The sequence below is a fragment of the Dryobates pubescens genome, chromosome 7 (genome assembly GCF_014839835.1).
Source record: "Dryobates pubescens isolate bDryPub1 chromosome 7, bDryPub1.pri, whole genome shotgun sequence".
Taxonomy (NCBI): domain Eukaryota; kingdom Metazoa; phylum Chordata; class Aves; order Piciformes; family Picidae; genus Dryobates; species Dryobates pubescens.
In genome coordinates, this window is record NC_071618.1 from 7,815,902 (window position 1) to 7,839,456 (window position 23,555).

Below are 23,555 nucleotides of genomic sequence, written 5' to 3' on the forward strand. Positions count from 1 at the left end.
TTGCTTCCTTGTACATACTCTAGTGGATAAATTTTTTTACTTAAAGATCCTGGGTTTTTTTGGTGAGATTTTCCTTATCTTTTCCAAATGATTTGGACTGTCATAATTATAAAAGGAACTGAGGGGAATGTCCTGGGGAATCCCCATTCTAAAAAGTCCATTTAAAAAATACGTCAAGATCATTAGCTGAGAATTGGTTAAGAAATCAGCTCTGAAGAACTTGTATGTCTGTATGGAAATAGTCTTCACAACAAAGAAACAATTTTTAAAAACCCCCGAATATTTGAAGTCCAAAATATTTAACTCTGTCCCAAATTAACGAACCATATAGTAAATTTGATTTAGAAAGTATGTTGCAGGATATTTTTCAGTCTGTATGTCAGGCTAAGAAAATTGCAAAACTCCAGTACCCCAAACCATGGAAAGCTCTCCATTACTAAACAAATATCCGTTCAGGACTTGTTTTTAAAATCTTCATTTATGCATTTATTTTTAAGCCTCCCAAAGCAGCTGTGCTTAGAGTTGTTTTACACAGTAGGATCTTCACTTTGGTTCAGGCCTGCCTGGTAACATCTGCACATTTTGCAGATATATAATTTTTATTATTTTTTTTTTTTTAGGGTATATTTAGCATTACTCATTTCCTCTGTGTCAAGTGAAGAATCATGTATGCCTGTCAACTGTGAAAAGGCAAACATTTAAAGTACTTGATCCAATATCACCTACTTGGGAGTATTCTTTTATGAGCATTGTGTTTTCTTGGTAGTGTTCTGCAGTCTATAGGACTATAAATATAAATGATTGCCTAACTTCTGTGCTCTGTTATTAGAGGCTTTCTTGAAATTGAAATCCCAATAATTTACTACATGCTCTATTTTATATAATTTACTAAAGAAAATTTCTTTTGGATCATGTTATGACTTGCACATCCCGATAGTCATTTTGTTGAGAGTTAAGCTTATCATAGTTTAATTCATGGTGATAGAATTAAGACAGCATGAAACAGAAAGTCACTTGACAGTGTGTAGAGTGTATATATTCTTGGAAGAGGTTTGTACATCTCTTAGGGAAGCACTTAAATGTTGGCCAGTTTTCTAAGAGTTGCCTTTTGTGCTGAAGCTTGTAGCTTGATTCCTTTTAGGAAATTACTAACTTCACAGTGTGGTGATAGGGTATGAGTTATTCGAGGTTGAACAGAAAGATTTATTTTTTTTTCACTGATTTCCTCCCCCCCCCCCCCCCCCCCCCCTTTTTTTTTCTTTTTCTCTTACAGAGTTTTTGTGCAGCCTTACATCAGGAACTTAAAGAATACTACCGACTTCTGTCTGTTTTACATTCTCAGGTAAGTTAAGTGGTTCTTATTGAAGTTTCTTATTTTGCTTTACATTATCTCTTAAAGGTTATACCTTTGTATCCTGTTAGAAAGAAAAGGATGTACCACAGTTTTTATTCAGTTCTCTGTAATTTGTACTACATTTCTTACTCTTGGATGTGTGTAACAATATTTTTCTCTTAGAAATTCACTGTTGTTCGATGCATTACATAAGGAATATAATGCATTCTTTTTGTCAGTTTCATCTTGCGTGATGTCTTGATCATTCAAATCCCAAACAGCAGGACACATCTTTGAAGGAAGGGGGGAAAAAAAAAAAATCTTTCTGTACTTCAAGCATTGCATGGTTCAGCAGCTAGTAACAACACTTACAAGTTTTTGTTCTGTCTGGGGCAGTATGTGTGTTTTCCTTGTTCCTTCTGTTGTATTGAGTAAGATGTTTCAGTGTTTTGTTATTTTTCTGTCATATATAGACTAACTCAGTACCGATAACCTTGAAGTCTGTCCACAAATCTTTATAGGTACATGCCCCAAGAAAATAAAAATTAGATTATTTTTTTTCTGCTTAGGCTTTTGGGGTGTTTTGGTTGCATCTGTGGTGTTGTGTTTGGTTTTTTGTTTGTGGTGGTGTTTGTTTGTTTTGTTTGTTGGTTGGTTTGTTGTTTTTTCCAAATGGGACTTTGAAGCAGTTAATTATTTGTAATTGAGAAAAGTTTATTTTGGGAATTGACCTAAAGTTAGATGAAAATGTTGTTTAAAATTCCAACTTTAAAAAAAATAATAATCTGTAGTTTGAGTTGCAGACTCTATAAATGTTTTCAAAGCATCTATTCCTTTTGAATCAGTTGCAGTTCTTTAACTTTCTTATCTTTTGGAATGCCTGTCATGTGTACTTTTTACTTGTGTGGTGTCTTTTTTTCTGGCTTACTATTCAGTTAGAATTTTAATAATTATTTCCTGCTCTGTCCAAAATATATTAGTTCTCTTGATTTGCTGGGGCTTTGATTTATTCTAACTTCTAAAACTTCTCAACCATGAAAATATTTATGATTTCTTTGGAAATGGAGCTTTCTCTGACTTTAACTGTTCCAATAAACCTTTCACAAAGAGATGAGTCTGGTGGGAGGGGAAGCCTGCAAGGGGAAAATGAAAGGAAAGTTCTGACATCACTTACTTTCAATCTGCATTTGCTTTTGTGGTGGGTTGACCCTGGCCAGTGGCCAAACACTCGCCCAGCCTCTTGCTCACCCCTGTCTGAAGGAATGGAAATAAAATAGAAGGAAGGCAGAAAGAGAAGTCAATCAAGTCAGTGACCATTTAATAGGGAAAGCAAAAGCTGTGTGTGCAAGCAAAGCAAATTAAGGAATTCATTCACTACTTCCTATAAACAGGCAGATGCCCAGACACTTCCTGGCTGCAGCACACTTAACCCTTGCTTGGGAAGATAGACTTCACCACCAAGAATGTCCCCCCTTCCTCTTCTATTCCCTGAGCTCTTCTTCCTGAGAAAAGCTTTTTGTCCTCCTTGTGTTCAGAAATGGTTTCTAGAATTCATTGCTGTGTCACCATCCCATGGAATGAGTTGAGTCTCCATGATATGTAGTTCTTCAGATATTCCTTCTTGAAGGAGTGACACTTACTTTTCCTGGTTGTCAGGAACACCCTCTGATTGTCATGATACTGCAAACATAATCAAACCTTAAAGTGGCACCAGTTCCCTCAGCACTATTGAGTGCATCCCATCAGGTCTCATGGACTTTGGTATACCTAGTTTGTCTCTAATTTAATCTTTCTCCACTCGGAATAAGTCTCTCTTATTACAGATGTTCCGTATGATTTCAGGTGAGGTCTGGTATTCCCAACAGCAAATCATAACAAAACCAACAAGGCACAGAAATCATAAAGTACTTCAGCCTTTTCCATTTTTCCTGTAGCAAGTAGTTGGACCCATATTTTTCTTGCTGCTCTTAATGTTCCTTGCCAGATTAATTTCCAGTGGTAGAGTGCATGAGTGTATTGAGCCCATTGATTAAATTCGTTCTGGTAGGGAACAGTCAGTATGTTGCCTGTAATGTAAAGGTTTGCTGCGCTGACAGACTAGAGTCTCTGGGAATGTTCCTCTGCACCTCACTGAAGGGGATCCCAGAGGCATGTTGTGTACAGATCTTTTTTCAAGAAGCTCCTGGCAAAATTCTTCCTCAAAGGCTGAAAGAAAGGAGTGGAGGAGAGATTTTTCTTGTGATTTAGAGGTTGGGAAGCACAAGGTCACACTGCTGGCTGGAGAAGGATCATTAGGTGCTTGCACTGGTTGTAGTTGGTGATCTGGAGAAGGTAAGGCAGAGTGGTATAAAACAGAAGAGTAGCCAACTTTAAAAATTAGTTTCCTTAGGATGTCATGGCAAAAAGCTCAAAAATGGGATTGTACAAATTTGAGGAAGGTAGATCTGTAAATGCCATTAGAGGAGCTGAGCATCCTCTGACATCCTGAATTCTACAAATGAGGCTGAGGGAGCTGGGGTTGCTTAGCCTGGAGAAAAGGTGACTTAGGGGTGACCTTATCACTCTCTACAACTACCTGAAGGGAGGTTGTAGACAGACGGATGTTGGTCTCTTCTCCCAGGCAGCCAGTACCAGAACAAGAGGACACAGTCTCAGACTGTGCCAGGGGAGGTTTAGGTTGGATGTTAGGAAGAAGTTCTATACAGAGAGGGTGATTGCCCATTGGAATGGGCTGCCCGGAGAGGTGGTGGAGTCGCTGTCATTGGAGGTTTTCAGGAGGAGACTTGATGGGGTGCTTGGTGCCATGGGTTAGTTGTTTGGGTGGTGTTGGATTGGTTGATGGGTTGGACGCGATGATCTTGAAGGTCTCTTCCAACATGGTCTATTCTATTATATTCTAGTCCTGCTTACCACATCTGTACTTGAGCAAGCTAGGCATTTGCAACTCAGATGCAAATATGTGGCTTTCATTTTCCATGTGACGGATTCTTCTTGTCACAGCTTTTAATGTGTTGTGGGGTTTGGTTGTTTTTTTTCCAATGGTAGCAACTCCTTAATCTTACTATATAGATAGGTTATGATAGCTTCTGAGGGAAGACATTAGACAGAATCTGTCCCATGTTGAATTAAAAGCAGTTGACTGTGCAGTAATAAAAATTTTGCCTCCTAGGACCTTCTTTTCCTTTAGATGTTTTTCTTTACTCCATTCTGACCATCTCCTTGGCTAGTCATTACTGTTTTTCAGGATCTCTGCTCCCTTCTACTTTGCTCTTCTTTCCTCCTGTGACTGTCACCTTGGCTTCTTTTAACTTTCTTGTCCTTTGTGCTGTGTCTGCCCTCTTATACTTCTGCTTGTCTCTATCCTTTAACTTGAGCTTGATGCTGTATTTCTGCTTGTGTGGCTCTTGGATTTTGGGCTAGTGATTTCATGAGAGAAAACATAATGCTTTGTATTTCAAGTGTATTAGTAAAAAGTTAACTTCAGAACAAGAACTGTGAAAGAACACTTCTTCAGTGTTGCCAGTTGTGTTCTTTGATACGTCTATCTGTTTCTGATTTGGTCAGTTGCAATTGGAAGATGATCAGGGTGTGAATCTGGGACTTGAGAGCAGTTTAACGCTTCGCCGCCTTCTAGTCTGGACTTACGATCCTAAAATAAGGCTAAAGACCCTTGCAGCGCTTGTTGATCACTGTCAAGGTCTGTTTTACATTAATTTAATATTTCTGGGGAAGTTAACATAATTTTGAGTGGTTCTGCATGCCAAAAATGGATTCAATAATATTACTGTTGCTTCTTTTTAGAAAATTAAGCTAATCCAGAGGGTTCTTTCTCTCTTAGTTTAAGCAAATCTGATGAATTGTAGTGCTCTTTTTGCTTTTTTTAAAAAGCTAGAATCTGCTTATGAAATTCTCCATTTTTTAAGCATGCACTTTTCATGTTGTTTTCACTTACCCAATTTTTGTCATTTTTCAGAGAATGCTACACTATTAAAAACCCCACTAATACACTATGGAATGGTTGGCTTATTCTCTTCACTATGTAAAGTATACTGTTGCTCTCTATATGGTGGCATATCGGAGTCATTTGTCACTTGTTTGCAAATTCACGTGGAACTGCAAAACTTTACAAATCTGCAAATAGCACATGGCTGTCTTGGTAATCCCCAAGTAAATGCCCAGGAGAGCTGGTGATGTAGACCAAAACTTTGGCCAGTAACTTAGGCTATGCTTCTCCCTGAGGGTACTTCAGCTTTGCTGTCTTTGATAATAAATGGAGATTGTGCCCCTCTGGGAAGTGCATCTTCAAAAAAGCTTACAACATCTCTTTTATCTTGACTTTTGGAATTGGTAATGATTTTGAAAAAAATGTGTGCTTTGTTTTTAAGACATTCTTAAAAATTTTGAGTGCTACGGCTCCTTGAAACTGTGCAGCATAACGGCAAAACAATTACTAGGTCTGGGTGGGGTTTTGTTTGGTTTTGGGGGTATTTTTGGTTGCTTGGTCTTTGGCAACCTCTTCAATTGCAAGACAACAGGAGGTAAGACTTAAAGGGGGAACTGTAACCAAGAGACAGGAAAGATGAAGTTTTGTTAACCCTGTTAACACTAGAATGTGTACTTTTGCTGCATTTTAGAGTTGCTGTGCAGCAAGCTCTGAGACAGACATGACTAGCTAAAACTAATGCTTGCTGAATTTAAATGTTTGTGTATTTTTTTCCTTCATACTTTCTGTTCCTCTTCCCTATCGGAATCTTATAGGGAGAAAAGGTGGTGAGCTAGCCTCGGCAGTTCATGCCTATACTAAAACAGGAGATCCCTACATGAGATCTCTGGTTCAACACATTCTTGGCCTGGTGTCCCATCCTGTACTCAATTTCCTGTATCGCTGGATTTATGATGGAGAGCTGGAGGACACGTACCACGAGGTAATGTGTCTGATAGAATAAATATTTTATCTCTGTTCATTTGGTTTGTGGGAGTATAATCTGTGGGAAGCTCAGAGGAGAATTTGAGAAGCAGGTTGTGATGGAAATGTAAAACATGTGAGCAAGTAATATATACGGTAACAACAAAAAATATGATTCTCTGTGGACTCAGTGTGATGTGTGGAGATTGCAATGTTGCAGTCTGTTGTCTTCAGTGACTTGTATCCTGGGTCTGTTAAGTAGAGGCAGAATGGTGGACTAACACTAACTGCTTGTTTCTGAAGAGAGATGGAAGTCATCTCTCTATCTTGTCTTGCTTATGAAGAGTTCTTTTGTAACTGTTTAGAATGCAAGCCTTGTATTTCAAATAATGGTCAGATTATTGTACTCTGATTACGTAGTGTTATCCTCGATTTCATAAATGACTTCAGTTTGTCGAACTGGGTACAAGAGATGTATGGTTCCAGAGTTCTTCTAGAAACTCCACAGTTATTTGTTGTGACTTCTGTAATGGCAAGTTCTAGTAATTGTCCTTTTTCTTAGAAATGTTTTAATGCCTTTTTAAGCTCTCACAAATCAGTACAGTCTTATTAAAATGGCATTTTAGTTTTATTCTTTTTGGTTCCAAGAAGCTGAAGAGACACATCTGGGTAACTTAACTTGAGACTGAAACATACTGTCTGATTTCTGATACTCTCTGGGGGAAAATTAAAATGAGCACAGGTGTTACCTACAGCTGATCTTTAAGGTCAGCATTAGTAGACTTGTGTGGAGTGTCTATGAATCTATATGACTAGAAGTGTAAAACAGACTTTACTTTTTTCCTCAGGTATTTGAGATGTTGGGGGTTTGGGGTTTTGTTTAATTAATTCACTTTCATCCCTTAAAAAAAAGGTACATGTGCACTCCGTGTTCTTAATACTGAAATTCACTGTTGGATGTGATATACTGGAAGTTAATATTTTCATACTACAGACATGGTCTTTGACTAAATGTAATTGGAAATGGTATTTGGAGGCAGCGAAAAAAGTTCTTGTCCCAGAAATGGATATCTTGGCTGAGAGGATGAAGACAGAGCACAGAATCCACCCACAAATCATTTTAAGAAAACTTAGTGTAGTTTTAGTTCCTTACGAATGAAATGACTCTGTGTGGAGTTGAGAGACGTTCGCGTTTAATCGCCGGTTCAATTGCATGATTTCTTGGGGGTTTTTTGGTTGCTTGCTTTGTTGTTTTTTTTTTCCCTCACAGTTCTGTATCTATTAAAATAGGAGGAATTCCAAAGGGGCACGAGTAAGATAGAACCAAATGAGTAAAACAATGGCAAATTATACTTACATTCTGAACTTTATCTCCTACCCTAACTGTATAAATAATTGCTGGAAAATGCTGTATACTTCTATATTTTATAGTGAATGTTTTACAGATGGTAGACTTTACCCTGAGGTCAGTAAGGTTTCAGAATGTACAGAGGAGATTAAATTATCTGGACTGCTCAGTAACTTTTTATCCTTCAAAGTTTACATATCAATGGCTAGGACAATTCTGCATGCTAGCTATGAATTTTTCTTTTCAAGTTTAAAGAACAACTCAGAATATTTTTATAGTTTTCTGAATACTATGGGAGACAGTTTATATTCATGTTTCTTATTTCAATCTACAGTTTTTTGTAGCTTCAGATCCTACAGTTAAAACTGATCGATTGTGGCATGACAAATATACTTTGAGGAAATCAATGATCCCCTCTTTTATTACAATGGAGCAATCAAAAAAGGTATGAAGTCAAAAGTTGATCTTTGGTGCTTTATTTGCCTCATTCTGCTGTTTAGATTTCTAGTGAGAACATAAAGACAAAATTTAACAATAAATAGTTGTCTTAAGAATTTTAGAATTGTTGGCTGAGGAAGACTATAAGACTGTTGATCATTTCCGTTCTCTGACTGATAAGCTGTGTTTAAGGAGATCTGAAGAATGGAAAAGAAGGTTGTTTTGAAATCCTTTTTGTGATAGCATTGAAGTTCTGGGTTGCTGTGGCTGGGATTGTAAAGCTAAAAGCTCAGAAAGATGACACAATATGTTGTATCGGTGGTTGAGAGTGCCTTTTTTGTTTGGTATTTTCTTTTATGCAAATCCCTATTAAAAAAAGAAAAAATCCTTTTTTGTTCAGGTCCTCCTCATAGGAAAATCCATAAACTTCTTGCATCAAGTTTGCCATGATCAAACTCCATCCACAAAGATGATTGCTGTGGCAAAATCATCAGAGTCTTCAAAAGATGGTAGAGTATCAGCGTTAGTCAGCTTCTTGCCTTTGAACTGAGTTCTGTGTAATAATGTGGGGTAGACTACAAATTGATGTGTTGGATAATGGGGTGGAAAGGAATATGAAAGTCCCCTCTGCCCTAAAATAAAGGTACTTCAATGGATTCTTGCCTCTTACAAAAGATGTTTGAAGATGCATATGCATAATTTTATTTTCTTGATTTGATAGATTTGCTGGATGATTGTGAGTGTACTGGATTTATAAATGAAACCATTCAGAAACCAGTCTGTCTTCAACTGACCTTTGTTGAGAGGTCTGGAGTGGGGGCAGGGATATTCTTGATTGTTGCAGTGAAAATTTAGTATTTGTGGCTTCTCATCAAATATACATCATACATTATACTTCAGTATCAATACTGAATTAATTCTACAAATAAAAAATAAATAAATCAAATGCTTGTAAGAGAAGGAGCAATAAAACCAGACAGGACAGAAGCCTTTCTGTAAATGCACTTTGCTGCTACAATATGTCCAAAGAAAATTGAGAGTATGGAAAATTTGTCAAATTATTTTGGAAGATGACTTAAAATTGGATTCACCAGCTGTTGAATGTTAACCCAAAACTTACCTGTCAGAATACCTTCAGGTTCTTTCTATTTAGAAGAGATTTCAGTTTTAATGAATGAGAGCTTACACACCATCTGCAGTTATTCTGATATAGTGATACTGTGACTCTCTGGTATATTAAATGAGTTCTAAAAAAGTTACACTAGTAAGGTATAGAATATACATAGAATAAACCAGGTTGGAAGAGGCCTTCAAGATCATGGCGTCCAACCCATCAACCAATCCAACACCACCCAAACAACTAACCCATTGCACCAAGCACCCCATCAAGTCTTCTCCTGAAAACCTCCAATGACGGCAACTCCACCACCTCCCCAGGCAGCCCATTCCAATGGGCAATCACTCTCACACAGAACTTTTTCCTAACATCTAGCCTGAACCTCCCCTGGCGCAGCCTGAGACTGTGTCCTCTTGTTCTGGTACTGGCTGCCTGGGAGAAGAGACCAACATCCGTCTGTCTACAACCTCCCTTCAGGTAGTTGTAGAGAGTAATAAGGTCACCCCTGAGTCTCCTCTTCTCCAGGCTAAGCAACCCCAGCTCCCTCAGCCTCTCCTCGTAGGGCTTGTGTTGCAAACCCCTCACCAACTTTGTTGCCCTTCTCTGGACTCGTTCCAGCAAGTCAACCTCCTTCCTAAATTGAGGGGCCCAGAACTGGACACAGTACTCGAGGTGCGGCCTAACCAGTGCAGTGTACAGGGGCAGAATGACCTCCCTGCTCCTGCTGGCCACACTGTTCCTGATGTAGGCCAGGATGCCATTGGCCCTCTTAGCTGCCTGGGCACACTGCAGGCTCATGTTCAGCCTACCATCGACCAGCACCCCCAGGTTCCTCTCTGTTTGGCAGCTCTCCAGCCACTCTGACCCCAGCCTGTAGCTCTGCATGGGGTTGTTGTGCCCAATGTGCAGAACCCGGCACTTAGATGTGTTCAATCTCATGCCGTTGGACTCTGCCCATCTGTCCAGCCTATTGAGTTCCCTCTGCAGAGCAACCTCTCACCTTCACCAGAAGGAAACAAATAGTTCTTTCTCCCAGATGTAGCAGCATCCTACACCTTACCTTGCCTTCTTTGCTTAGCATTTATACCTGAAGTCTCTTTGCTATGGATGTTTATTATTTGCTATTTTTCATCATGACAATGCTAATTTCACTGCAAAGAATAACTGGAGATGGTGTGTAAGCTCTCATTCATTAAAACTGAGTAATTGTTAAGATGGAGATCATGGAGTTAATTTCTCAGATATGATTTTGCACATATTTTCTGGAAGTATAATGATGTCCTACTAATATATCCAGATTTTGTCAAGAAAAGAATTATCCAAATGTTTGTTTCCTTGTCGAGTTTCTTGACTTAGTGAAGAGTTTGGAAACTTCAGGGAATGTCACTGAACCAGACTTTTTGTGAGGTTTCCCTCATTAAAATGTGATTTTTTTATTTTTTTTTAATTAGACCCACTGTTTTTCTTCAATTCAAAATTGTCAATTTTATTAATTGAGGCTGCATCTCATCAGAACAACATGAAATTTGGTTTTAATATTTCCTGTCTGCAGTACAGATTGAAACTAATGTTGGAGCCAAGCAGTGCACTGTCTTACACTAATTTGGTGCCTGTATCTTAATTTTTTTACCTTTACAGCAACAGCTGTGTAGTTGAAAATTGTGGGAGTATACCCTTTCAAAGTGAGAAAGGTCAGAATCTTAGCATAGTTGTCAGTCCATGTTGCCTGAAGAGGCCACACTTCTTGCTATCTCGCATCAGCCTTACTGAAGTCCCTTTATTAGTTTGTAGTTGTAGAAAAAAAGTAAAATATGCTTCCTACTAAATGGCAATGCCCTTTCTTCCCCCTCCCTTAACCATGGAGAAGAAAACAGGTTCTGAATGTTGATTGATTCTATGACTTCTGATTTAGTTTCCCCCTGCAAGCTTCTCCCAAACTCTGAGCTTTTACATCTCCTGCAAATGGATAGAGAGCAGTCCTGAGGAGGACAGCTTAGGGGTGCTGGTTGACAAGAAGCCGGCAATGTGAGCTGGCAGTCCAGAAAACCAACAGTGTCCTTGATGCATCAAAAGTAGCATGGACGCAGGTTAAGGGAGATGGTTCTACCCTTCTACGCCACTCTTGTGAGACCCCACCTGGGATATTGTGTCCAGCTCTGGACTCTGTTAGATCAAGTCCAGAGGTGGGTCACACAGTGGATCAGAGGGCTAGATGACCTCTACTATGAAGACAGGCTGAGAGAGTTTGGGTTGTTCAACCTGGAGAAGGCTTTGGGTAGACCTTATGGCAACCTTCCAGTATTTGAAGGGGGGCCTCCAGGGCAGCTGGAGGTCTCTTCAGGGACTTTTTACAAAGGCATGTAGTGACAGGATGAGGGGTAATGGCTTCCAAGTGGAAGAAGCTAAATTTAGATTAGACATTGGGAAGAAATTCTTCACCACAAAGGTACTGAAGCACTGGATGATTACTCAGAGAAGCTGTGGATTCTCCAACCCTGAAAATGTTCAAAGCCAGGTTAGATGGAGCTTTGAACAATCTGGTCTAGTGGAGGTGTCCCTGTGTATGGTGGGCAAGGTTGGAACCAGATGATCTCTGAAGTCCCTTCCAACTCAAACCATTCTATGAAATGATTTGATTTGGTAAATTGGAGTATTTCAGCAAGCAGGAAAACAACAACAATAAAAACAAACCCAAAACATTACTGTCTGGGTAAAATTTTTGAGCTCTGACTGGAAAGTACAAGATGGGCATAGATTAATAATAATAATAATGTGTAAGTATGGGCTGCTGTATACTTGCTTTTACTTTGGCTGTGGCCAGTGTATAACGTGGATCAGAATAAATAGCAATTTCTATTCTTTTATTTCAATCCCAAAGCTTCTTTGCTGCAGTTTTGGAAAAATACTAATTTAATTTTAACTACTCTTTTTTTTTTTTCCCTCCTTCTTAAGCTGCTGATCTGTTCACAGATCTGGAAAGTGCATTTCAAGAGAAAATCGATGCAGCTTATTTTGAGACCAGCAAATACCTCCTAGATGTTCTCAACAAGAAGTACAATTTACTGGAACACATGCAGGCCATGAGACGCTACTTACTGCTTGGTCAAGGAGACTTCATCAGGCATTTAATGGACTTACTCAAGTAAGAAAGTAGGAAGAGTAGTTATGGTGAATTTCTGATGCTCTGAGATGTGTGATCAACACAGGATCTTTTTGTACAGAATCCACTTTTAGGAGCAAACTCTTTGAGTATCTTAACTACTCAAAGTTTTAATTTTAAACAATTTCTAAATTCTAATTTGAGTTTAGTATCTTTAATCCTGAGCCTAAAACTTTGTTTTTCATTGTTCTGGAAAGTGTATACATTGCCATTTTACAACACATAGAAAAGATAGCTTTACTTTGAGACTCTGACAGCCTCAAGGATGTTAGCGTTTCTTTTCGCTCTTCTGAGCAAATTTAAGCACAAAAGTTCTGTTACTCTTGATACCATTAGTTAGCATTGCTGTGAATGTTTGGCTTCTGTATTTTGAAGGTGTTTGGTCCAAAACCCCTCAGTGCATTTTAAAAAATTTAAGTGATGCCTCACCAGCCTCTTTTAAGCACTTGGGTGCTCCCAGAGTTCTGAACTTGCAAGTTGCTTGTATTTGCAAGCTCACTACTTCTATATGCTGGTGCTACCCACAGAGTCAAAAATGTCCTTGACAAAGTTTTCTTTTGGTCTAGAGGGCAAGCTTGTAGTTAAGCTACTCTTAACTTGTTTATAAATCAAAATCAACATTGTCTGGTGATGATTTGTATGTGACCATGTTGGTTTGGGTTTTTTTAAGTGGAAATTAGTATGAAGTAGAATAAATCTGGTTTGTGGAGCCAGTATTACATGTGAGGCAGAAGTAGCGAGGGACTTTCCAGTACTGATCATGGCAGGGAACAGTACTGCAAGGTGCTGTTACTTGCACGATGCAGCTCTTCGGAAAGGGTAAGTTACACCAAGAGAATGGGTTTGTGTGCTTCTGTCAGCACTTCTGAGTCCATGAGATGGCTATCAGCAAGTCTCTCAAAACTGAAATGAAATTATTGTTTTAATGTGTCATGATGTAATCTGCCTCATTTTAGATGTGACTGCAACTCAAATTACAAAATAGTTATGCTAGCAATTCTGGTATTTTCAAATTACTGGCATTAAATGAGGATAAAGTTACCCTTATACTGATGTTCAGATGTATAGCTACATATGAATAGTTTACTCTGCTCAAATATTTTGCTCATTGATTTGCTCCGTGGTTAAGACTGAAAGAGTAGTACAAGAGGTTTTGAAAGTCTGTCAGAACATGTTTCATTTTGTGCTGCAGTTACTACCAAATTGCTGCTGTGGAATATCTCAGTAATGTGCTGTGACTGTTTGTTTCATAACCACCAGGCCAGAGCTTGCACGACCAGCTACAACATTATATCAGCATAATCTAACTGGAATCCTTGAAACAGCAGTGAGAGCAACTAATGCCCAATTTGATAATCCTGAGATTCTCAAACGATTGGATGTTCGACTTCTGGAGGTCTGTTGCACCATAATAACTCTGACTTGAAACATAGTTTTGTGTGTGAGTGTGCACATGCAGACATCTATATGAAACAAAATTTTCCTATGTGTATATAGTAGATAAATCCCAGCCCTCTTTCTTTTGAAGTCCATTTTAAATTATTTGAACCTCATTTAGTACGTCATCTTTTCCCATTTTCTGCCTGTTGTCTATTTGTATTTCAAGATGTGGGTTTACAGCCATTTCATTGACAATATGAAGTAGAATATTTGGGATCCAACTGTAATTGATTCTTAAGGTTTATGCAAACAGCTCCTACCACTGTTGCTCTTACAAGAATCTGCAGGGTAGTCTTTGTCACCTATAGTTACAAAGCAATGTAAGTGCCTTTCATGAAGGAGACCTCTGATAAGAAACTTGAGTTAATGAGAAGGCTCCAGTCCATGAAGTGGGAGTTAACTTGATAGACTGTAGCATCTGAAATAAGTCTATAGTTCAGACTGACTCTTGCCTAACAAGACTTTCTTTTCCTTTATGTCCTTTAGTAGCTCCAAGACAAAAGTATTGACATTACAAACATTTGGGTGAGGCAAATCCCACCCTTGTGTCAAACTTTGATTTTGTTTTTGGTGAGAAACTTCTCTGTCTTGTGTTGATGTGGTTGCTTGTTTATTCATGGACTCTGAAGACTGGAAGAGTAAGCAAGAATTTGCCTTCCAGTGCTAGTATGCTCTGATAATACACTGGAAGTAGCATATCTTTTCAATGCAGGTATCTCCTGGGGACACTGGATGGGATGTCTTCAGCTTGGACTATCATGTTGATGGGCCAATAGCAACGGTAATGTAATATGAACATGTCTCAGTTCCTGAGTTGAATTGCCTGTTGTTGTTGTTGAAATAACCCTTTTTATTCTAGAGTGTAAGATCAGAGAAATGACTTTTTTGCATCTGGGATGCACCCACTGCCAAAACAGTTGAGCCAGAATCTCAATTCTTATGAATTAACTGGGAATGCTGAAAAGCTACATTTAAGACAATCATTATTGAACCTTAGAAATTCATTTGTTCCAGGCAGGGATTTTAGCAAGCACTTAATGGAAAAGAAGAGCACTCCTTTTATTATTACTAGTCTGTAGCTGCTAATTTGGGATAATTTGTAAGGAACTGAAGAATGTATTTGAGGAGAATCTACTTATAATGTCTAAATGAAGTGTGATAGTCAGTGTTTGTTGGAACTACCGAGACAATAGCCACACTATTGATCTATAAAGAACTCATAAACAACGCTTTTCTTTTAATAGGTCATCAAAATATGAATCTGGTTAGCAGGAGGAATTTTCATATGTAGTTTGAAAAGAGGAAACTCTTTAGGCTTTATCAACTTCACCTCTTACACTTCTTGCCATTCCTTGTGTCTACTTGAATGTTAGATAGGTAATTTAGTTCAGCCCTTGAAGGAAGATCTTTTCCACAAGCTCTGGGGTTTCTAGTTTTTGAATTTGTTTTGTTGCTTGTTTGTTTTTTTTAACAATATTTACCAATAAACTTTATGGGTTGGATAAGAGGGACTCTGAAGATGTTCTTGGTCCTTCAGGACACCCAGTATGTCTCTTAAATTAGTACTGATACTTTGTTTTATAGGTATTTACACGCGAGTGCATGAGTCACTATCTAAGAGTATTTAATTTCCTTTGGAGAGCAAAGCGTATGGAGTATATCCTTACTGATATATGGAAAGGGCACATGTGCAATGCAAAGCTTCTGAAAAGCATGCCAGGTGAGAGGCCTAAATGAATGACGTACTTGTAAGCTGGATTTAGATGACCATATCTTATGTTAAAAGGGAAGAAAAAAAAGTCTGTTGGGATGGATGAATTTCATATTTTGTTACTCTTGACTGACTGTTTAATGGTAGATGATGATCAAGATGAACTGACATTGTAGATGTGAGTTTCCTGTTTGTTGTTTTACTTGATCCTTGACTGAGGTTTTGTAACAGTGAGCAAAAGAACCATCCCCATTTCTGGAAAAGGATTATTACTCTTCTGTCCCCTTTTATTCACCTTTCTATCTTCCTATCTGTAACTTGTGTATCCCTCTTTCTTGTGCTGGAACTAGTAACTCTCATACACGCACCCTTGTAAATTTACTAGTTTTACTGTCACTTGTTCCCTGTGCTTTTCTTTAGCTAAGAGGAGAAAGAGATGCTTGAGAAGAAATAGGGAAGCTCTTAAGTGTAGTGTCTCTGGTGTATGTTTAATGCACTTGAACCCACCACACTAATAGGAGAAACCAGCTGCAGGGTCTTTTGCTTTTCAGCCCCAATAAGGTAGTTTTGACTTTAAAGAATAGCTTCATCCACAATTCCCCAGGAGTTTTAACAGCCAGGAATTTTTATGCTTTGAGAATGAATACTTCTAGATAGCAATGTCGAGCTCACTCTTTTCTTGTCAGTAGCTAGAAGAACACAAATGTATCCAACTCACCAATGTTGAAGAATTTATGTTGTTTAGACAACTCAGGAGTTTCTCTTCATTTGTCTTATTTAAAGTTGATGCAACATAGAATGGTTTGGATTGAAAAGGACCTTACAGATCCTGTAGTTCTAACCTCTCTTCCATGGGCAGGGACACCTTCCACTGGACCAAGTTCCTCAAAACCCTATCCAACCTGGCCTTGAACACTTCCATGGAGGGGGCATCCACAACCTTTCTGGGAAACTTGTTCCTGTGTCTCACCAGCTTCATGGTCATGTTTCTCTTGATGTAGCCCAGGTGCAGGTGGCTTCCTGGACTGTACATCCATGTTGCTAGGGCCACATGTTTTCATCCACCTGTAACCCCCAACTCCTTTGAAGGGCTGCTTTCAATCCACTCCTTGCCTAGCCTATATTGACACTGGGATTGCACCACTCTTAGATGCAGGACCTTGCACTTGGCCTTGTTGAACTTCATGAGGTTTGTATGGGCCCACCTCTCAAACTTATGACAGTCCTTCTGGATGGCATCCCTTCCCTCCAGCTTGTCAACCACACCACACAGCTTGATGTCTCTGGAAGACTTGTTGTGGGTACACTCAATCCCACAGTCCATGTCACCAAAAATGATGTTAGAAAACACCAGTCACTATACCACCCCCTGAGGAGTGCCACTTGTCATTCAAGCCATCAATTACAATTCTTTGGAGTGCAATGCAGCCAGTCAGCTAATTCTTAGTCAACCAAGTGATGTATGTGTCAAATCCATATCTCCAATTTAGAGACAAGGATGGCATGCAGAGCAGTGTCACATGCTTTGCCCAAGTCCAGGTCAAGTCAAGTGCTCTTGTCTGCCAGTGCTCTAAACCCATTGTAGAAAGCCACTGACTCCATCAGGTGTGATTTGCCCTTCACAAAGCCATGTTGGCTGTCACCATTCACCTCCTTATGTTCTATCTGCTCTGGCATGGTTTCTAGGAGAATCTGCTGTGATTTCTGGGCATAGAGGTGAGACTGACTTACGTTTACCTTTTTCCAGCCAGTGGGAACTTCACCAGACTGCTGTGGCTTCTGAAATATGATGGGTAGGGGCTTAGGAACTTCATCCCCTAGTTCCCTCGGGACCTGCAGATGCATCTCATCAGGTCACATGGACTTATGCACCTTCAGGTTCCGTAGTTGCTGATGACCCTGATTTTCTCCTACATAATGTATTAGGGATAGCCTTCCTGCAAAGGCATAAGAAATAAAGAACGGAGCAGCTTGTTATAATATGTTTCAGATCATTGGATGTTTCGGTAAAATCACAAGATATGAAAATACAGAATTCTTTTTCCAGTAGTCTCATAGCTTGTCTGCAGTGGCAAATTACTGTGGCAGCTTTTTAGAAATTACTTCCTCTTTCTTGATTCCAGAAGGTTCAGTATCTTCATTCCTGAGAATTTTTGCAGTTGATGGTAATCTTGATATTGCCGTTCTGCAACAGAGGTGAGGTCATTAGTGACTTACTTGTGGGGTTCTGTCATGGATCGGGGAAATTGAACCTGGACCATGTGAGCCACAAAGTCCCTACCCCTGTCACAACCACCCTATCTTTTGGTCTCAGCGTAGTTAAATAGTGCAGAAATATCCTGTCTGTGGTTTGAAGACTAATGTAAAAGCTGCGGGGCCCTAGAAGCAACTACAAATCTGTGGTCCCAGGTTTTCAACCAAAAGAATTCACTAACTGTGTTTGGCTGTCTTGGGACTGGCAGGGGTTTTTTTTCACTTGTGATACTGAGCAATTTTCCACCACTGTCTCGAGCACACAATTGGCATCATCTTTGGCTTACATTTTCTATGAGTTCACTGTGCCATGTTCTTTGCTCATCTGTTACCAGCCAGTATTGCTGCTACCATCCAAGATTTGTGACTGTTTTGTGAAGTATTCAATTTGGTAGAAAAAAATTTACCAAGCTGCTTTGATGGCTGTGCCTGTCCTTGTGGTCTTTAACCTGCCATCTCTTTGGATTTTTTACAGAGCTATCTGGGGTGCTGCATCAGTGTCACGTTCTGGCATCAGAAATGGTCCATTTCATTCATCAAATGCAGTATTACATTACATTTGAGGTATACTCTATCCACCCAATTAGTTGCTTAAAAATTAAGTACTTTCAATATTTTGTATGTGTTGTGTGTCTTAAATTTCAAAGAGCTTGTCATCTAGCAAAACAAAACAGCCCAATCCTGAATCATTGCTCCAGGTGCTTGAATGTTCATGGGATGAGCTCTGGAACAAGGTCCAACAAGCACAGGACTTGGATCACATCATTGCAGCTCATGAAGTTTTTCTAGACACAATCATAGCTCGGTGCTTGCTGGACAGCGATTCCAGGGTAAGTCTTCTCCTTTGCATTAAACTGTAGTTTTGTGATCTTGGATTATGCATTAGGAACCACCTTCTGTGTTGTAGGAGCAAGGGGAAAAGTAATTTTTCTTCCTCTGATATCAGACCTTATTATGGTAGACTCCATACACACTCCTCAGACACAAAGTGACAGATGCTGATTAGGCCACACTGCAACAAGTTTTATATTATTTTTTGGTCCTAAGAAGCTGTGGGATGATGCAAAAACTGACTTGGGACTGTGCAAAACAGTCTCTCCAGCTGTGTATAAAACACAATGTATTCATGTTCTGAAGACTGGTAGTAACTTAAAATGCTTTTGCTGTACAACTGTTTCATTGTTTTGTTGTTTAACTGCATGTCTCACAGGTACTTCTCAACCAGCTTCGAGCTGTTTTTGATCAGATCATTGAACTCCAGAATGCCCAAGATGCAATGTACAGAGCTGCTTTGGAGGAGCTGCAGCTGAGGCTGCAGTTTGAAGAGAGGAAAAAACAACGTGAACTTGAGGTGCAGTAAGGATATTACTAGAATGTGAAAATTAATTGAGGCGGATATACTTACCTGTTTATATATACAGGATTTTAGATACCAGGTAGAGGTGCAACAAAAATGAAAAACTCTGACTGGGGCAAATACAAAGGTTGTTGTCAGTAGCCACTGAATTCAAACAAAACTGCTGAGTGGCATTCTTCATTTCTGTCTTGCCCAAAACTTTGAGGTGGTTTTGTTTTCTAGTGAGCTTTGGAGGAGCTTTGGAGCTCTTTTAGGTGAAGTAAAGGGAAGAGGCCTTCATATTCTCAACGTTTTTGCACAAAATACCATAGCTCCATGCCTACCTCTCCTTACTGTCAGTCTGAGACATGCAGTACTGATAGTGAGACACATCTCAGGTTTCTTTCATGTGCTGAACGGCCACCAAAGGGACTGATAGTTTTGGTATTTGTATAAACATGGTGGTTTATCTGGGTGGAATGTGGCCTGATTAGCAGCTTTTGTCTTGTGATGCTTGACCTCAACTCATTTGGTCTCTGTGTAGGGCAAGTGGGGTGTAACTGCATCAGAAGATGAAGAAGAGAGCAAGAGGATTAAAGAATTTCAAGACTCAATACCCAAAATGTGCTCACAGCTGCGAATACTCACTCACTTCTACCAGGTGCCCCTTATATATTATATATATTTTTAATATAGATACTGAGCTGTGACATGCAGAAATCAATTTCAAATATTGAGTAGCTCAAACTGTTGTATTTATGTGTGTAGTTTGCGGACCTAGGTCTGCATTTTTTGCTTCTCTACTTAGAAGCCTGTGTTCAGTGTTCCTCAGCAAATAGTAGGTTTTGTGATCATGCAAAGGGGAATAGTCTTCATGTAATTCTCCTCCTTTCTCCAGCAGCAGATGTAATAACTATCTTCTGGTGTCATCTGAAAAAAAACCAAAACACCTCCTTCAGCATTCCATTTTTTTCTTACCATCTTTGCAAGTCATTGCTATTTAAGACTACAGAAAGGATCCTTATTAATGGCCTAACACTTGGTTTTTAACAGACTGAGACGGGCAGTGTTGGGGGGACACATGCCACAGGTATCTTTTTTTAATGGGACGTATTCTGACGTTGTCTTAATTTATTATATCTAATTTTAAAGCTCCCATTCCCCAGAAAAATCAGCTGTTATATTTCAAGGAAGGTGTTCCAGAAAGCAATTACAGGGAGTGAGACAGCACTGTATGCCACAGCAGATTTTTAAGTGGCATATCCATGTTAATGTTCAATGGAGATCAGGAAGTGAGTCTTCCCATCCTCCCAAAGTCCTCTCCTTGCCTGCATGCTGTGGAGCTCCTGCAGTAACTCGCTGAGAGCTGAATGGGAAGCTGGGCTCCGGAAGCATGCCTCTTACATGGCAAGTGCAAGTCCCATATGAAAACTACCCCAAATGTGTAGAGTCTTGCTGTTGGGTCTGTAGTTCTGACTGCTCTTATGCTCTTGCCAGGCCTGGGCATCACCTGGCATCTCTGTGGAAAAACACATCAGCAATGTCTTCATAGCTGTCTGTTGGATTTTGCTTTCTCCTTCAGGGAATCGTCCAGCAGTTCTTGGTTCTGCTGACAACCAGTTCTGATGAAAGCCTTCGATTTCTTAGCTTTAGATTGGACTTTAATGAACATTATAAAGCAAGAGAGCCAAGGCTTCGTGTATCATTGGGCACTAGAGGCAGACGAAGCTCACATATGTGAAACAACTACTAAGGACTGCACCTCAGTATCCAAAGGATGTTGAATCTCATGTTGGACGAGGCAATCGGTGTTGACATTATACACCCCAATCGTGCGTGATTGGCGTCTACCATTTCTGCAGACAACATGTTTCCAGTCCTGTGATCGTGTGACACTGTATAGCAGAAAGCAAAAAAAGTAGGAATTTTTTACACTGACATTTCCAGAATTATTGGACTAAGCAAGCTGATTGAAACTTCTTCCAGTCAGCCTCTCGAGTCATCCTTTGAAACAAATGCCAATTTTATTTGAAGCTTTCTGAGCTCTCCCCCTGTAACTTATATCTGTGTCAAGCAAACTGCATCTTTTGTTTATAGAAAGCACCATTTCTTTTTTTAACAAGAAAATAAGAAGGTTATTTTTTCTATATGTACTTGTTCTATTTGAAGAGAGAGTTTTGTTAAAGCCAGACCTAACATCCTCGTTAAGAAGCTATACGGCATTTCATTGTGCTGATTTTTCAGTGTTGTGATGTGTTTGTGTGAGAAACTTTGTTATCAGGAGACATAAACTTCAAATTTTTTTTTTGTTGTTTTTGAATTTAAAAATTGGTAGGGAAATTCTATGGTTACTGTACAGGAGAAAACGACAGAAGCAGAGCAGGAAGGTATCTATTGCACATAAGGTCTAAAAAATGAAGTTAAAGCCTCAGTGCTGTGAAAGGGAAGTATTGGTTACAATGGAATTAAATAATTGATGTTTAAAATCAGATGTGTAGAAACAAACTGACTTGGCTAATGTTGACTTCATTCTCTTCTCTATTTTTTCATTGTAAATATTTATATATTGCTGTCCAAATGTTGGGGAGAGGGGGATTCTTCTTTTGCAAGTTGTCATTATATCAGGTCATTTATTATGTTCCACAAGTGCAAGCTTAGGAAAATAAAAACACAACTATCTTTCAAATGTGTTCTGCTTTTTGTAGTTGAAAAACTATGATTTTTTCCACAGGGTAAGAAAGCAGAAGCTTGCAGTTAGGAGTGTATTGATTTACAGATCTCTGCACAATACTGTGTGCAATTTGTAACTTAACAATTACCCTCAGATCAGCCAAATCTGTGGCCTGCTTTGCCCTTTGCCCTTACGCTGCTTGAATTCCTGAAAGCAGAGATACCTGCCAGGCCAGGCTGGTGAGGCTGCTGAGCCAAGATGGAGGTGAACTTTGGTGGGAACAATGCACTGTCTTGCAGCCCTAGACTGGCTAGTTTGCCCTCTGGATGGCATGATTCCCATTATTGTGCAGGCCTGGGAGTCCTTGCTTTTGTGAAATAAAACATGTGAGGCTTTTAACCCTGTACATTTACAGGACCTGGTAGTGCAGCTACCATCACAGGGTTACATGCAGGCAGCATGTCAGCTATAAGAGAACATGGATTCTGAAGCCAGGGATTGTGTGCTAGAAGGAAAGCTGAAGGATGCCTTTGTCAGGCAGGAGTACTCTGGTTTTGTGGAGGTGTATTGTTCATGTAAAGTCTGAAAGAACTACAAAGCTTAGGTGAATGTGTTTTTGCCAGAACTGTTGGGAAAAGAAACAACAAAAAGAAGCCAAACACATTAGCTGCACAGGCACTCTCTTGGTCATTGCCTTGAGAAACATATTGCATGTTCCCATCTGTCATTAGGCAATCCACAGGCCAGAGAGACATTCAGAACTAGGGGACAAATTTTAGAGGAAGGTTTAGTTCCCATTGCTGCTGGATTAAATCCAAGAGTACATAGGAAACCCACGATGTGTAGCCTTGCTGGGAACTAATTCTGAGCTGATTCTGTAGAGATCCATTGATCTGGGAAGAGTCCTCATTGCTGCAGGTGTTGCTCCAACTGCTAGGCTTAGGGGTACGTTTTGAATGCAGGGCACGGAAAGCCTGGGTCAGTGGGGACCTACCATTGTCCTCAGTGCTCCTTTGTGGGTGGAGACCAGTCTTTTATCCCCTTACCCAGCAGCTGTCATACTTATTTCATTCTACATGCTTTCTGTGCCTACAGTTAAAACTGATTGGTTGTGTACCATAACATAGCTTTAGGATGCCAGTGATCCCCTTTCAAGTAAGATGGAGCAATGACAAAAATATGTGGACAAAAAGAAGAATCTTTGTAATGATCTGTTTGTCCTACACTCTTAGGGCCAGATTCTCATCAAAATAGTGGATAAAAAGTTGAACAAGAAATATTTCAGATTTTCCTCTTGGCTTGGAAATAACTAAATTAACAGTGTTTTCAGAATAAATTATTGAAGAGTGCCACCACTTCAGACTGGAGCAGAAAACTATGACAATGCATGAATAGATATTTGAAAGGTGATGCATAGGATAACCTGTCCAGCTTTGCAGGAAAATCCCCTGGAACTGGAGGGAAACTGCTCCTGAGATCTTCAGTTTCTGAGGCAATGGCATCCATTCTCTCAGGTTGCTTTTTAGCCATGCCTGTACCTGAGGAAGTGCCATCACCACTCTCAGACCCTCTCTGACAGCCAGGCTGAGGGGAAGGTTCTGAATCCCTGGCACAGAGTAACTGCATCACCTCTGCTGGAAGATCCCCTGGAAGTGGATGGGAGCTAGAGATATTGTCTTCAATTTTTATGTCAATTTCAGCCTATTTTTTTCCTTTTGCTAGTTTTGCCTTCACCTGCAGCTGAGCCTTCCCACTTTGGATACTGTTACTATTACCCAGTGGTGCTTCTCTGCAACACAATATATGACTGGTGTGAATCTTCTTCAGTATAGAAGAGGAGAC

General features: G+C 39.6%; 1 protein-coding gene across 1 annotated transcript in view; it reads left to right on the top strand.

Annotated features, from left to right (window-relative positions):
• Window positions 1-21,507, top strand: part of TUBGCP3 (tubulin gamma complex associated protein 3) — a 49,823-nt gene extending 28,316 nt beyond the window's left edge. The window contains exons 9-22 of the mRNA XM_009898714.2: window positions 1,274-1,342; window positions 4,898-5,030; window positions 6,092-6,258; window positions 7,922-8,032; window positions 8,426-8,534; window positions 12,095-12,284; window positions 13,563-13,698; window positions 14,455-14,523; window positions 15,327-15,462; window positions 18,182-18,270; window positions 18,405-18,536; window positions 18,917-19,057; window positions 19,587-19,703; window positions 20,625-21,507. Coding sequence (XP_009897016.1) covers window positions 1,274-1,342; window positions 4,898-5,030; window positions 6,092-6,258; window positions 7,922-8,032; window positions 8,426-8,534; window positions 12,095-12,284; window positions 13,563-13,698; window positions 14,455-14,523; window positions 15,327-15,462; window positions 18,182-18,270; window positions 18,405-18,536; window positions 18,917-19,057; window positions 19,587-19,703; window positions 20,625-20,783 — 1,758 coding nt within the window. The 3' untranslated portion in view covers window positions 20,784-21,507. The remainder of the gene's footprint in view (window positions 1-1,273; window positions 1,343-4,897; window positions 5,031-6,091; window positions 6,259-7,921; window positions 8,033-8,425; window positions 8,535-12,094; window positions 12,285-13,562; window positions 13,699-14,454; window positions 14,524-15,326; window positions 15,463-18,181; window positions 18,271-18,404; window positions 18,537-18,916; window positions 19,058-19,586; window positions 19,704-20,624) is intronic.
• Window positions 21,508-23,555: the final 2,048 nt, after the last annotated feature.